The 13,404-nt window shown below is 41.6% G+C and overlaps 2 protein-coding genes across 3 annotated transcripts; both read left to right on the top strand.

Annotated features, from left to right (window-relative positions):
- Positions 1 to 1,156: 1,156 nt before the first annotated feature.
- On the top strand, positions 1,157 to 2,738 carry tshba (thyroid stimulating hormone subunit beta a). Its single transcript, XM_053445206.1, has 3 exons — positions 1,157 to 1,492; positions 1,589 to 1,785; positions 2,463 to 2,738. Exons 2-3 carry the CDS (start codon positions 1,624 to 1,626, stop codon positions 2,736 to 2,738), a joined length of 438 nt encoding a protein of 145 aa, XP_053301181.1. The 5' UTR covers positions 1,157 to 1,492; positions 1,589 to 1,623.
- Positions 2,739 to 7,180: 4,442 nt separating this feature from the next.
- slc25a55a (solute carrier family 25 member 55a) lies at positions 7,181 to 13,060 on the top strand. Of its 2 annotated transcripts, none has more exons than XM_053439216.1 (10): positions 7,181 to 7,303; positions 8,000 to 8,090; positions 8,735 to 8,860; positions 9,288 to 9,343; positions 10,748 to 10,838; positions 10,926 to 11,044; positions 11,138 to 11,327; positions 11,421 to 11,575; positions 11,656 to 11,731; positions 11,826 to 13,060. In XM_053439216.1, the coding sequence occupies exons 2-10, from the start codon at positions 8,071 to 8,073 to the stop codon at positions 11,983 to 11,985; spliced, it is 993 nt and encodes a 330-aa protein (XP_053295191.1). In that variant the 5' UTR covers positions 7,181 to 7,303; positions 8,000 to 8,070; the 3' UTR covers positions 11,986 to 13,060. The 2 variants fall into 2 exon arrangements, with proteins under 2 accessions (XP_053295191.1, XP_053295199.1); XM_053439224.1 differs by lacking the exon at positions 7,181 to 7,303 and adding an exon at positions 10,013 to 10,083.
- The last annotated feature ends 344 nt before the right edge of the window (positions 13,061 to 13,404 follow it).

Here is a 13,404-nt window from a genome sequence, read left to right as displayed (position 1 = left end):
TCAGTGCGTTAAGTCTTTCCTGCTGATAACAACACACCACTGCTCCTGTTGTAGTGCACTCTGACTTGTTGGTCCCACTATAAACATTCTTTACTGGAGTTAATAATCCATCAGGGACACATAGGGCTGGAGTCAGCCAAAATTCCAACGATAGTAAAACATGAGGATCTTATGATGCGTCAGCGGCCGTTGATGTCGTTCCTTTTACGTTTCCTTCTAAAGCTCCAGGTTACTCAGTAGTCATCAGTTAAATCAGGAATTTCTGTGGCCAGGGAGGTTTAAAGTTTAGGGTTGGCTCACCTCTCCGGCTGTCATCATTACTGAAGCTTTACCTAACACATCCTTGTCACTCCTGCGATGCACAAAGAAGTTTGTCAAACTCCAGAAATAATCTGACGACTGCAGAGGAGACGGAGAAAGTCGGTTTAAAGCAGCTGCTGAAGTGTGATTACTCCTAAGAGTGTGATTACTCCTAAGAATAATTAATAAAAAATGGCTTTTTCTGTTAATGTTTGTAAAGCTGAGCAGATAATGAGCAGCTAAGATGGAAACTGAACTGACCCCAGCGCTCTTCATGTTTTCATGATGTAAGCCTTGATTGCACAAACAGCATTATTAGTCACTGATACACCAGAGAAGAACAAGATTCTAACGGTGTGTGTCATAAAAGATAAGGTTTATTAAGAGGAGGAGTTTAGATCATTGTCTATAGGGATCTGAGCCACTATTAATAAATGTCAGATGAGAAGTAATCGCTTACTTAACATTGTAACTTTTCTCGACAATCATTAATCAAATATATAGATAAGTCCCTGAAGTGTCAAGGTGATGGATGTCAAATTAAAGAACTTTGTTGTCTATCGGAAAAATCCGGTATTGGGACGTGAATGCTGACTGTAGTTTTTATTTTCTACTGACTAAGAGAAAAGACAAACACTCTCTGAATGCCTTCTACCCATGTTCAGTGCAGGTTTGTGCACATGCTGAATTTGGATGTGCTTTAGTGTCACTTTTTTCAGTCCTTATCATTTTCACGTGCACACCTGACGTGCACGGAGATATTCTGTTAAAAGAAGTTAATATTTATTCAAATTAGAGACCGACAAGGTTTGTTTTGGAAAAAGAAGTAAGACTCAGGTTACTCTTTGACTTTTACCGCTTCATGAAAAACCCATTACTTTCAAGCAGACACTGAGCGATTGGGGGATGTTGTGACATCTAGTGGACACGGACTCAGACTCCTGAATCAGATACTGAGACGCACTGAGGAGAATCCGTGGCGTCCTTCCTCTCGGTTACTGCATCACATGTGTTCATGAAAGACATTATTAATTCATGTCATTCACATAATGGACAGAAAGTTTAGTTCCTCCTCTCCGTCACCGATGGACGATAACGGCCGGTTTGCATAAAGGGGGATTATATAAATATCACATAAATCCTGTTCAGACTCACAGCATCGTCAGACCTGCAGACCACATCTCTCTTTAAGGTGAGCAAAGCAACAGAAACATACCATACCAAATAATTTGATTAAACTCCGTTATGTGATTGTCATTTCATCTCTCTTTCTCTCTTTCCCCTGCAGCTTCCAACTGATCGCAGTAAAGAACACAAGTAAACATGGAGACGGCCGTGTTCAACTGCTGGCTCCTCTTTCTGCTGTTCAGCCCGACTGTTCCCATGTGTTTGCCCACAGACTTCACTCTGTATGTGGAGAAGCCGGAGTGTGACTTCTGTGTGGCCATCAACACGACGAGCTGCATGGGATTCTGCAAATCATGGGTGTGTACAAGAAGAAAACACTCGTTTCTATTCAGCTGGAAGGGTTGGCTCAATGTTTAACCTGTAATTAAGCATGTATATGTGTAATTTAAGTGTTAAGGAATGGAAATAATGGTTTGGTATTAGGTTTTGGGTTAAAACTATGAGATACATGAGTGAATTTTTCCCTTTTTTTCCATTTTACAAAAAGCCTTGTTCCATTCCGTTAATTTACTGTCATGTAACATAAAACTAGTTGTGACTTGATATAAGTACAACGCGAAAGCACATTTAATAGAAATAGTTTTTTCTTAGATGAGATAAAAAAAGTCATTTTAAAATTAAACCCTCACCGCACAATTTTGTCTCACCTGTATCTCAAATCAACACTTAACTAGAATGACATCCCTCCACCAAGGCCTAGCAGTCCCCTTGTGAAACCACATTTTATTTCACTGGATACACATTTTTATTTGGATCTGCACCAAATTGCACACACTCATAAAAATCATTCTTTCATCAAGATCCATGAAGGAAAATAGTGAAAAATGCCACATAGTGCAAAGTTAAAGAAAGTGGAAAAATCCTATTTGTGATTTAATGAGTTCTTTCTTGACCTTCCACTGGGTTTCATTGGAATTCATCCGGTACTTTTTAATGTGCAGAGGGGAAAACCTGTGTTTGTGTGTGACGAGCAGGAACGCAACTTGAGGGACAGCTTTGGCCCGCGTGTCGTCCAGAGAGGCTGCACCTATGACGAGGTGACGTACCGCACGGTGGTGCTGCCCGGCTGTCCCGTTAACACCAACCCTCTCTTCACCTACCCGGTGGCCCTCAGCTGCCACTGCAGCACCTGCCGGACCGACAGCGACGAGTGCGCCCGCAGAGCCAGCGCGGACAGACCGAGGTGCACCAAACCAGTCAGACATGTCTACCCATACCCCGGCCCCAGTGACTACATGATCCCTTTGTGATTCTTTTATTTCCTTTGAACGTGTCACTGAAATGACAAAGCTGTAACCACCTGATCCATGAATGTTCTGGGATAAAAAACCCACGTCACCCTTTAGCCTGGGGTGGGTACACTCATGTCTGCACTGTGTTTACTGTCTCCCATTGTCCCAGCTGGTTTTATTGTGCCTGTGTAGGTCAGAGTGTCTGGGCTGCAGCTCTGTATATTTCTGGCAGCATCATTATTTACCCCCCCCCCCCCTTGTTTGTGTGTGAGTCCCAGACTTATTGTGTTTACTGTGAAAGTGATACTCTGAATGCAACTCAATTAAAGGTGAAGTCTCTAAATAGCTCCTGGACTTAGCTGCGCTTGACTTAATCACATCCTGTGCCTGGCCGTGGCTTTCTGTTTACTACATAACAAGCTCGGGGGCCAGGTCTCCTCCATGGTGGCACCTCCGGGTGCTATATCTGCCTCCACAATCATTCTGGGAAGCACATGATTGTTTTCACGCCGCTTCCCGTTCAGTGGATTACCGTGACCTTGTGTCAGACCAAAGATATTTAGCACAACAGGTACAGAAGAGTCTCCATAACCTATATTTGTGAGACATTTCACTGTTGTGTCACATCCAGTAGAGTTTGTGTGTAGTTTTCCATTCACAAAGGGGAAATTTGGGAAGACAGCTGGAGCTTATTAATAGCTCAGGGGGTCAGTTGGAGAATGTAGGTTCAGTCCGTCCTGTGTTTCATCCCTTTATATTATATTCTGTCACATGTGTAGTCATAACTTTTCTGTTAGAGACATTTTATATCAGTGTCTCTGTTGATTGTGACAGTTAGAGGATGTAACTGAGCCTTATCTGTTCCCCTAATTGGTAGAAGTAGAATTTAAAGAAGGTAACACGCATTAAGATTTAAAGATGTATTTCCTCTGGCAGAAATAGAAGGTCTCAGTTGCATCAGCCACCATCTGCATTGCTCCACAGTTCAAAACGCCTCTGTGCCACTGATTCCTGGCACAATTCACAAAAGTAGGACTATCCAACCCACCTCGGGGCTGGGTGTGAGGTTAGATGCAGTGAAACGTGGATAGTAAATCACTTGCTGACACTGGTTCACGTGCATCCTGCCGCCTTGAGGAGGCTTGTACAACTTCTTTCAACCTGACACCCTTAACCTTTACAACAGTCAGTATTGTTCTATTGTGGGATTTGTGGTCCAGTGCCCGTGTCCTTCGTCCTCCTATGACCTATATGTGCAACAGGGACAACATTAGGTTCACTCTAGCAGAGATGTTTGTTTATACCTTCATTATAATTCATTCGTTACAGTATTTTACTTCTCTGAAACCAGTTCTATGTTGATTATAGTTAAAACACCCCTGTATGCACAAGAGATTGTATATATTTTCATCCATTTTGTGCCAGTTACACAGAGTCAGGTTACAGGTTTAGCAAGATAGTCCTGATGTCCCTCCTCAGAGCCACGTTCTCCTGTTCTCAAGTGTTTGCCGACCGGGGACAGCTTAGGGCAAGCTGTCGTCTAACTCCTGCAGTTTACAGTATGCTGACAGTCGTGTGGATACCTTCTTTCTCACTCTACTCAATTAAAGTACATTTCACCAGTTGAAGTCCAGTTTGCTACCGGGGGTACAGAATAAGTTATTTTGTTTCTAAAAAGTTACGTTCTAATATAAACTTTGAGAAAATGTTAACATCACAAGAACAAGACAGTGGCAATACAACTAATAGGAGAATGACGTACAAAGACGATGTCTGTGGCAGAAGTTAGACAGTTTCTTAGAACTGTGTCGTCTATCCAATCATCCTGATGTCTGTCTCCCTCCGTCATCCTGGGAGTTCCAGATGGAAATGAACCCTGTGCAATATACTTGTGTCCCTGTGTTACAGAAACTACTAAATGAAATGAGATACATGGTCTCTCCCATGTATTCTGGGTCTACCCCAGGCTCCTCTGCCAGTTGGATGTTCCCAGAAAACTTCCAATGTAAAGTGGTCAGGAGACATAATGTGTTTAACCCTAACCCTAAAATATATGATATCATTTTATGTCAGGTTAGGATTATTCCATACATTGTTCTCATTCTAACTGATGTGTCCGGTGTGGTGTGACTTTACCTGTAAATCCACATTACTGGAGGGTTATATACTCTGTACTCTACCATCAACAGTTGATCCAGCGTGGTTCTAAAATCATGAGACTTTTATGGCACAATAGTTTGAATTCCTCGTGCAGAGGTGTTTTGAAAACCATAATACCCCCCCCAGATGAAGTGGAATGTGCCTCCATCAGCACTCCGGCAGAAACCGCTATGTGGAGCAGACACCAATCTCTCAGTCATTCAGACGCACAGCATCGCTTTGTTTGCGTTGTGTTCATCCAACTTGAAAAAATTTGGGAATTTTTTCGCTATGCTACTCGGTCCCCCTCATTCTAGACTCATCGTCTGGCTTTTCCAGCAGCTTGGCTTTTTTTTTACCATAACAACTACCGGATGAATTGCCTTGAAATTATGTATAAATATCTAATGTGCCCTGACTCTGTATTTTAAAATATATCAAGCTATTTTTTATATAGCGCTGACCGAAATAGGCCCCACACAATGAATCCTTATGGCTTTGGTGACTTTTCCTCAAGCAGCACCTTTAGGTGCGTGGTGGAACAACAGCTGTTGAATGCATTTCCATAAATGTGGTTTCAAATGTTCATGTTTCTCTTCAGATGAACTGTAATAACTTTGGTTACAAATACTTGTATCTGTCCTCCAAATTTTGATTAGTCCCGTTCCTTATTTTTATGACCAAATATCTGCTAAACTAATAATATTTCCATCGTCCACTCGTGTAGTTCACATTCACTGCAAATCAGCAATAGATAGCCTGCCAAGAAACTAACCTGATTTCCTAAGATGTGTTAGCATTTAGCTCGCAGGACTACAAAAGAAAAAACTTAACCTACTTCTGCCTAAACATCTTTTTTTTTTCTCAGCGTGCCTGCAACCACTCATGCAACTTTTCAGCTTCAAATAGGAGTGTGCAAAAAACGCTGGGTCCTTATCGCTTGGAACGCACCTTTAAAAGCTTTATTTGAGATAAACCAGTTTTTATCCCAACAAGTGCTCGCTTGCTTTTCGCCATCCACCTGGTAATTTTCCATTCGGCTGAGGCTTGCTGTTGTGAGCACCTGTAATTACAAGAGTCGTGAATATAATAGGCTGTGCTACCGTCTGTGTTGCCACGTCAATAGATATGTTTTATACCTTTATTTGTCTAAGGTGGACGGACAGGCTCCTTTTCAGTACAATTCTGTGTTTCATTTACACAGTGGCCCAGAAAGAGACGAGTCATCCAGCAGTTGTGTTACACTGCTGCAGTTCAGAAATAGAAGTGACTCGCTTTGACGAGACGTTAATGATGCATTATGAAACTTTTCGGCTTCCACACCCACGTCTATTCTCCAGCAGTGGATTAAGAACACACATATTTTCTCTAGGGCTGGACGACAAGGCCAAGAATCAGTGTCTCATTGTTTTTTTCATTTTCGATTTTTGCTCTTGGGTGAAGTTTGTGGTTTTAAACTCTTCTTTATGAGTAGAAAAAGACAAACACTTGATAACCTGCAGAACTAAATAAATAAATTCATAGTTCAATATTACTTAAACTGTTTTATTTCCCCGCCCTATGTACAATTTAGTTAAGACATCAATCTCCAATTTGTTTTGCCAAATCTTCAGTTTCTATTTTCTGGATTTGGTGCATGTTTCATTATTTTTTCTTCTTCTTTTGTCTCTTGGCTTAAAATGTCTGATTTGGATGTTTGCATTATTTATGGACATTTTTCTGATAGCCCTGATCGAAAAGGTAATTTACTAAGAATAAATGTGAGTTGCTGCCCTAACTTAATAAACATAACGGTGCAGACTCAGGCTACAAATAACTCACAGTCATGTGTGTTTTCTGGAACTTTCCACCAATGAGACATACCTCAGGACATCTGGGCTAAATAGAAAACTCCAGAACCCTAGACACCTGGATGATGTCATGGAGCCACAGAGCTTACACGGGGATCTTAATGCCATGATGCTCTTAGAGACTTACTACGAAGCCCGGCTGATCCCATTAGATCCTGATAGTAAACAGTCCTGACGCGTCTACGAGTAAAACACCTGACTTCAAATATCTAACTTTAAAAGTACTTTCCATTTGAATACTTAAACAACGAGAGAACAGTGGTTTTCTTCCGTAGTCCCCCCCTTGCCGTGCTTTGGATAAACCTGATTGGAGGAACTGCTTGACTGAGGCGTCTCTCCTCCACTGACACGAGGAGCTGAGTCCGGGAGCAGCCAATCAACTCCCTTGGCATGCACACCGGCTGACCGCTGATTGGTCGAGGACTCGCCGGCACTGCACACTGCTTCTCTGTGTGTGAGCACTCAACCACGCCCCCTTCCCCCTCATAAAGCCCAGTGGAAATTTCCGTCGTCCGCTCAGATCTCTGTCACTCTCACGGCTCCTGTTACCGAAACGTCTCCGGAGAATCTCTCACGTTCACCTTAACCCTCTCGGTGAGTTCCAGCTTTGCAACTACCACTAAAGACGATGTTTCTTCGTAGCGTCACGAAGTTTTTCCACGACAGCTAGCTTTGTTCCTCCTTTTAGCATCGCTATTGTTCTGAATGGGAGCTAGCGGCCTGCTAAGCGCTACCGGCCGTTATGTGTGCGCTAACTTCAAACTTGTACAAACCGGGAACCGGAAGAAGCTGTTATTTCAAACAAGCGCAGTTTCCTTCAAAAGACGCAGTGAATTCGCGTGACTTAAAAATGAAGTTGTGTGTTTTTTTTAACGTGACTTCAGGAGAAAGCGCAGTTAACGTGATGAAGTGAATTCATCGAGTTGTTAAAGTTTCTCCTGCAACACAGGACAATGTCTGCATGGGATGAGACAGTTAAATCGTTAAATGAACCGATTCGTCTTTTCTGATTGTTTTCGTAAAAAACTCACTTTCGTAACAAGCAGCCACAGGGGAAATTTAGCGGAATCGCGAATGTATGGGGAGGCGGCCCTGCCCATGTATGGTGTTCCGGTATGTGCAGCAGAGGACACGCCCACGCGTTTGAACTACTCGTGGTCGTGTTGAGCTGACGAATCTCGCACACGTGACTGTGAGGCCTCGGTGGGAGGGGTCTGTGTTTATTTAAACTGAAAACCTGCTCATTCATCCTGAGTTCACAGACTTATCTGTTTTTATCTCTCTGTCCAGCACTCGGCTCCTCGCTTCCACTGAAACTCGCTCGAATCCACATCTCAAGGTTTCTACATCTCAAGATCGTCATGTCTCAGCAGCACATCAGGTGAGGTTTTCATGTTGTACTAACATGACCCTATGAGGTCAAGGCGACAACTAACAGCTGTCTTCACGAGCTAAAAGTGTGCTTTTCTTTAGAATCATTGCTTTTAGTGAAATGTCAAATACTAGAGATTCAAGTAAGTTGACTTGACATTGGTTTTCAAAAAGAAAACAACAACCCACTGAAGATTTGGGAATAGCATCTTATAAGTAATTATTGCAATGTAGATTTTATTAATTTTAATGTTTGTAGAATATATATCTCTCATTTTTACTGTATTGATACTGTTTTGTTATTGCCACTTTATTCAATTAATATACGACATGGCAATAAGATGATAAATGGTAATTGCACATATATTTCATCAGCAGTATTTTCTTGTCCTATTTTGTGCTTGGTGATCTTAAAGTTTGTTTTAGTCCTTTTTCAACAGAAGAGTTTCAAACCACAACCTTCACGCTGGATACAAATTTAATAGAAGTAATAATGTGACCGTCATGTTTTTTGTTTTTTTACCATGTCATCCAGCGCTTATCGTTGGCAATTAATTTTGATTTCAGTCCCCGACCTTCATTTCGCTGTCCAGAATGTTACGGTTAATTTCTCCATTAACTTACTGTGGATCTTTTTCTGTTGTCTCCCTTCAGCCTCCCAGCCAAGCTCATTAATGGAGGCATCGCTGGCATCGTGGGGGTCACATGTGTCTTCCCCATCGACTTGGCAAAGACCAGGTTGCAGAATCAGAGGCACGGTCAGCAGGTCTACAAGAGCATGTGAGTATTTTTAGGCATTGTAGTCATACATGACTAACCCAGCATACATGGCTGTTTGCCAACACCCTTGTTGTACCTGCTTCATCCATGTATTATATCTACTAATCCCTAAACCCACATACAGCGCAACACAGTGAATTTATTTAAAAAACATCCTCCCTAGATGGTGGCTATTCATCCCTTTTACATTCCTTTCCGATGATGTCACCCATATCCCTTTTGGAGGGTGGAAATTTACAGCTCCACCTCTCAGCTCTGCATTTATGTTCCCTTAGACACTGGTCCGTTACCCTGAGGCTTGTTAACCATCTGGTTAAATGTATCTGCTTTGAATTCACTCATAATCACTAAATGTTTTCCTCTGACTCAGCAGCTTTAATAAACGGCCCATGCTAATGATATTTCCCATGCTTTCTCGTCTCTAAAGGATGGACTGCCTTGTGAAAACAGTAAAATCAGAAGGCTACTTTGGCATGTACAGAGGTAAGATTCATGCACATCTGAACATTAAGAACCAGAAGGTCAGAACATGTCCACAAAGATAATTTGTAGTAGAGGTTTAACATTGAAATATGTACTACTAGGTACTTTTGTTCAGTGCATGGGATACTTTACATTTAAATGACATACTGTGGTTATGAGTAGAGTCTGACTGATGGATTTTTGTGGGTCAATGTTAGAAGATAAATAAATATCTGATGTTTATATTCAGAAAATGAGTGCTTCCTAAGATGTCCTCATCAAACCTTCATGACAAAGAAATATATTTTATCTTTTACAATTTAACCACAAACTTTATTATATATAGCTAAAAGTAATGCTAATACAATGAAACATTTTTAATTTGAATTAAGCTCTGTAAGGTTCATATCGACCAAATGATGTCAGTCAGGCTCTAGTTATGACTTTTTTAATTGGTTGTAAAAACAAAAGTTGTCAAAGTGGTAGTTGTAGACTCTGGTGTTTTTTTTAACATGCAGTCAGTAGCCAATCAGACCAGTCCTGTTTTAATTAATGATCAGTTCACTGACTTTTGATGTAGAACAAGTAAATGTGGACATGGCTCATGTGAGGAAAATGGAGACCTTTAGTCTGGGTCTCAGCCTGTGTGAGGAATGCTGTTTGTCTGCATCTGTGTTTTTCATATTGCAGACGTGGGTCCCCTGGGCTATTGAAGGCTAGCCGATTATGGCGCAGCCACGCTGGAGGCAAATCATTACATGGTTCTTACAATATTGCTCTATTCAAAACTATAGGCACAAGTTTTTGTTTTGCAATCTATTTGTTTTGTGATTCGACAAATTCTGTCAATAACCTCTTGGCTGTCCTTTCACTGTCCTGTCAAGTTTGTCCTGATTCCTCATCCTCCCTCTCCAGTCTATCCACTCTGCACTTTCTTAAGACTTGATGTTGATCTTTCTCGTGTATCTTTGACAGTTCAGTTTTAATCTACATGCACATTACAAAGTCTAGAATTCTGTCTGTTCTTTCACTAACATCTCTGCATTTCTGTTGCTTCATTAACATATTAACTGACTTGTAGATGTACACATTCCTCTCCACAGACAGTGAGCGCTGTAGATAAACTGACTCACTCTTCTTTATTCATTTGATGTTTGCATCTTCCTCTGATATTCACCAGCCTCCTCATTTCTTCTGTCTTGTGTTTTGCTCGTTTCTCATTTTCATCCTGAAACTTTATGTGATTTCTTTTCTATAGTTATAACTTAAGCTACTGTATATTGTACAATTGTCTTTTTCTAGATTAGCTCTGTTAATTACTCTAATGTTAAAATGAGTGGCAGGGAATGTTTTTTTTTTGTTTGGTGATAAATAAAAAACGCGATCGTGGCCCCAGTGCTAAATGTGTGTGTTTGTCTTCCTCAGGCGCTGCAGTAAACTTGACCCTGGTCACCCCGGAGAAGGCCATCAAGCTGGCTGCTAATGACTTGTTTCGCCACCATCTTTCCAAGGATGGGTAAGTAAAGTTCTCTTGAAAAGTTTGTTCAACTAAAAAAAACGCCCCCTCACTGTGTGACTCATCATTTCTCTTATCTGTGAACAGAAAGGGGCTGACAGTGTTTAAAGAGATGCTGGCAGGTTGTGGTGCAGGGATGTGCCAGGTCGTTGTCACCACGCCCATGGAGATGCTCAAGATACAGCTGCAGGATGCAGGCAGACTCGGTATGTTTCAAATTTAACGTTATCCATTTTAAATTAGAACCCAGTTATCACTGAATGAATATATTTATCTTTTGGTCTTTTTTCTTTTTTCAGTGGCCCAGCAGCAGAAACCGGTCATGATGACTCCTGCAAAGCTCGTGGCCACTAACACGGTGCTCAGCCGCTCCTACAACTCGGTGGCCTCGGCACCCCGAGCTGTGTCGGCCACTCAGATTGCAAAGGAGCTGCTTCAGACCCAGGGCATCCGGGGGCTCTACAGGGGACTGGGGGCAACACTGATGAGGTAAAGACGCGGAAGCACATGGGAGCTTGTTGGACCAGTAACTTTTTTTTCAGGGTGTCGGTCTGAAACTGTGTTTTGTAATATTTCTTTCAGGGATGTTCCCTTCTCTATGGTCTACTTCCCATTGTTCGCAAACCTGAATCGCCTCGGAAAACCCTCCCCCGAGGGATCGTCCCCGTTCTACTGGGCCTTCTTCTCAGGCTGCGCAGCCGGATCCACTGCTGCAGTGTTTGTTAATCCCTGTGATGGTGAGACTTGAGAGAAATTATCAATCTTTCAAATCAAAGTTCTGGAATGTTATCTTATGACTTATTTTTCTCTCTCCCAGTGGTGAAGACAAGGTTGCAGTCAATGAGCAAAGTGTCCAGTGAGGAGACATACACTGGTGTCGTGGACTGTGTGAGGTAAGACAGCTGAGTCACTAATCGTTGCACAACTAACTCTCGTTGTCTCTCTCCTGTGCTCGTGCATGGATTAATCACCGCTCTGTCTTTGCAGTAAAATCATGAGGAAGGAGGGGCCGTCTGGTTTTCTGAAAGGAGCCGGCTGTCGGGCTCTGGTCATCGCTCCTCTCTTTGGAATTGCCCAAGTCATGTACTTTGTTGGTGTTGGAGAATACATCCTGGACAACTCTCCCCTGAGCCTCCTGTCGGCGTGAACCCACATCAGCTTCCTGTCTATGCATACAACCTTTTGGGCGTAAATGACGTAACAACTGGCAGCTACACACCACCAGTTAACAGCAGAAGAGGGAAAAAACTACACAAGGCTTGTTTGACAAAGTCAAAAAGGCTTTGAGATGTGAAGACTTGTATTTCATCTTTTGTATGATGTGTTGCACTTCAAACACTTTTCAGATGTTCAGTGAGACTGTGGCCAGCGTTAGCTCGAGCTGTTAGCCTTACTGAGTCGAGGGACTCTTGAGTCGCAGTGTTATTCTCTCTTTGTCCCGAGACTGTCCTATTGTGTTCCCCTCTGTGAGGGCTGGAGCTCGCTCCTTCAAAGAGACCGGTGGGTTTTCCTACATGTTATCACATTTCATATTATTGTTTTTGTACGTGTGTGAGCTTGAGATTTATTTTCAGTTGCTGAATGCAGTAGCTTGCAGTATTTTCTGTTTGTGCGTCTTTCTTCCTTTTTCCATTGTTGTCTCATATTTCACTTTTGGAACACGAGGCTTCAAATGGGGAAACAATGGAACCATTCATTCTATTCATTCTATTTAAAGGGATCTTTTTATTTTATTTTTTTTACTTGAATATACAGCATTTCCTGTGATTATACGTGTTAAATTGGACTGATAGTGAACCTTCCTAGTGACGTGGGACCAGACGGTTTGAAACCATGAATAGTGTCCTGCTTGGTGCTTGGACATTAGCGCTTCTGTTGTTTAGTAGTTTGTAAACAACAGTGTTTGTATCTTAATATCTGCAAAAACTTGATGCATTCATGCACATTATATTGTATGTGTTTGATCACATACCCTCAGTTCAGAGACTTGCATATCAGACCTACCATCTCAATCACTGGTTACTGTGTTTCCTGCCTTAACAGTGGAAGTTGGCATTTCTCTCTGAAGAAACGATGCTCTTGGCCAAAAACAGCATTAATATTATTGTTACTGTGACCGTGTGACAAATGACTGTTACCTTACTTTGTGTTTGATGGCTTTTGTATATAACGTGTGTGTGTATATATTTATATATATAATTCATTAAAACCTGCAAACCACTCGTCCTGTGTCCATGAATCATTGACTCAATAACTACAGCTGCATGTTTTCCTGATTCAAGAACTATAAAGGAAATCATACTTAAAATACACAAACGTGACTTATGACACGTTCTCTAAATATGTGGACAAATATGACACTTTGTTTTAATCCTTAAAATACTGACAATTCCTATTTGATATAATATTATTTCAATTATCTCATTGTAAAGCAAAGATAAGAGCTGTAATTAAAGTTTATTTTTGTAACTACAGGCAAGATAATGACGCTGTATTTTCCATAACAGGCTCAAACGAACAGTCAAGTGGAACAACACTAGCCAGAACTTTACTTAATGTGATAACT

This window comes from Pleuronectes platessa, chromosome 2, assembly GCF_947347685.1.
Source record: "Pleuronectes platessa chromosome 2, fPlePla1.1, whole genome shotgun sequence".
Lineage (NCBI taxonomy): Eukaryota > Metazoa > Chordata > Actinopteri > Pleuronectiformes > Pleuronectidae > Pleuronectes > Pleuronectes platessa.
Note: the sequence above shows the minus strand (reverse complement) of the source record. Positions and strands in the feature narration are given on the sequence as shown.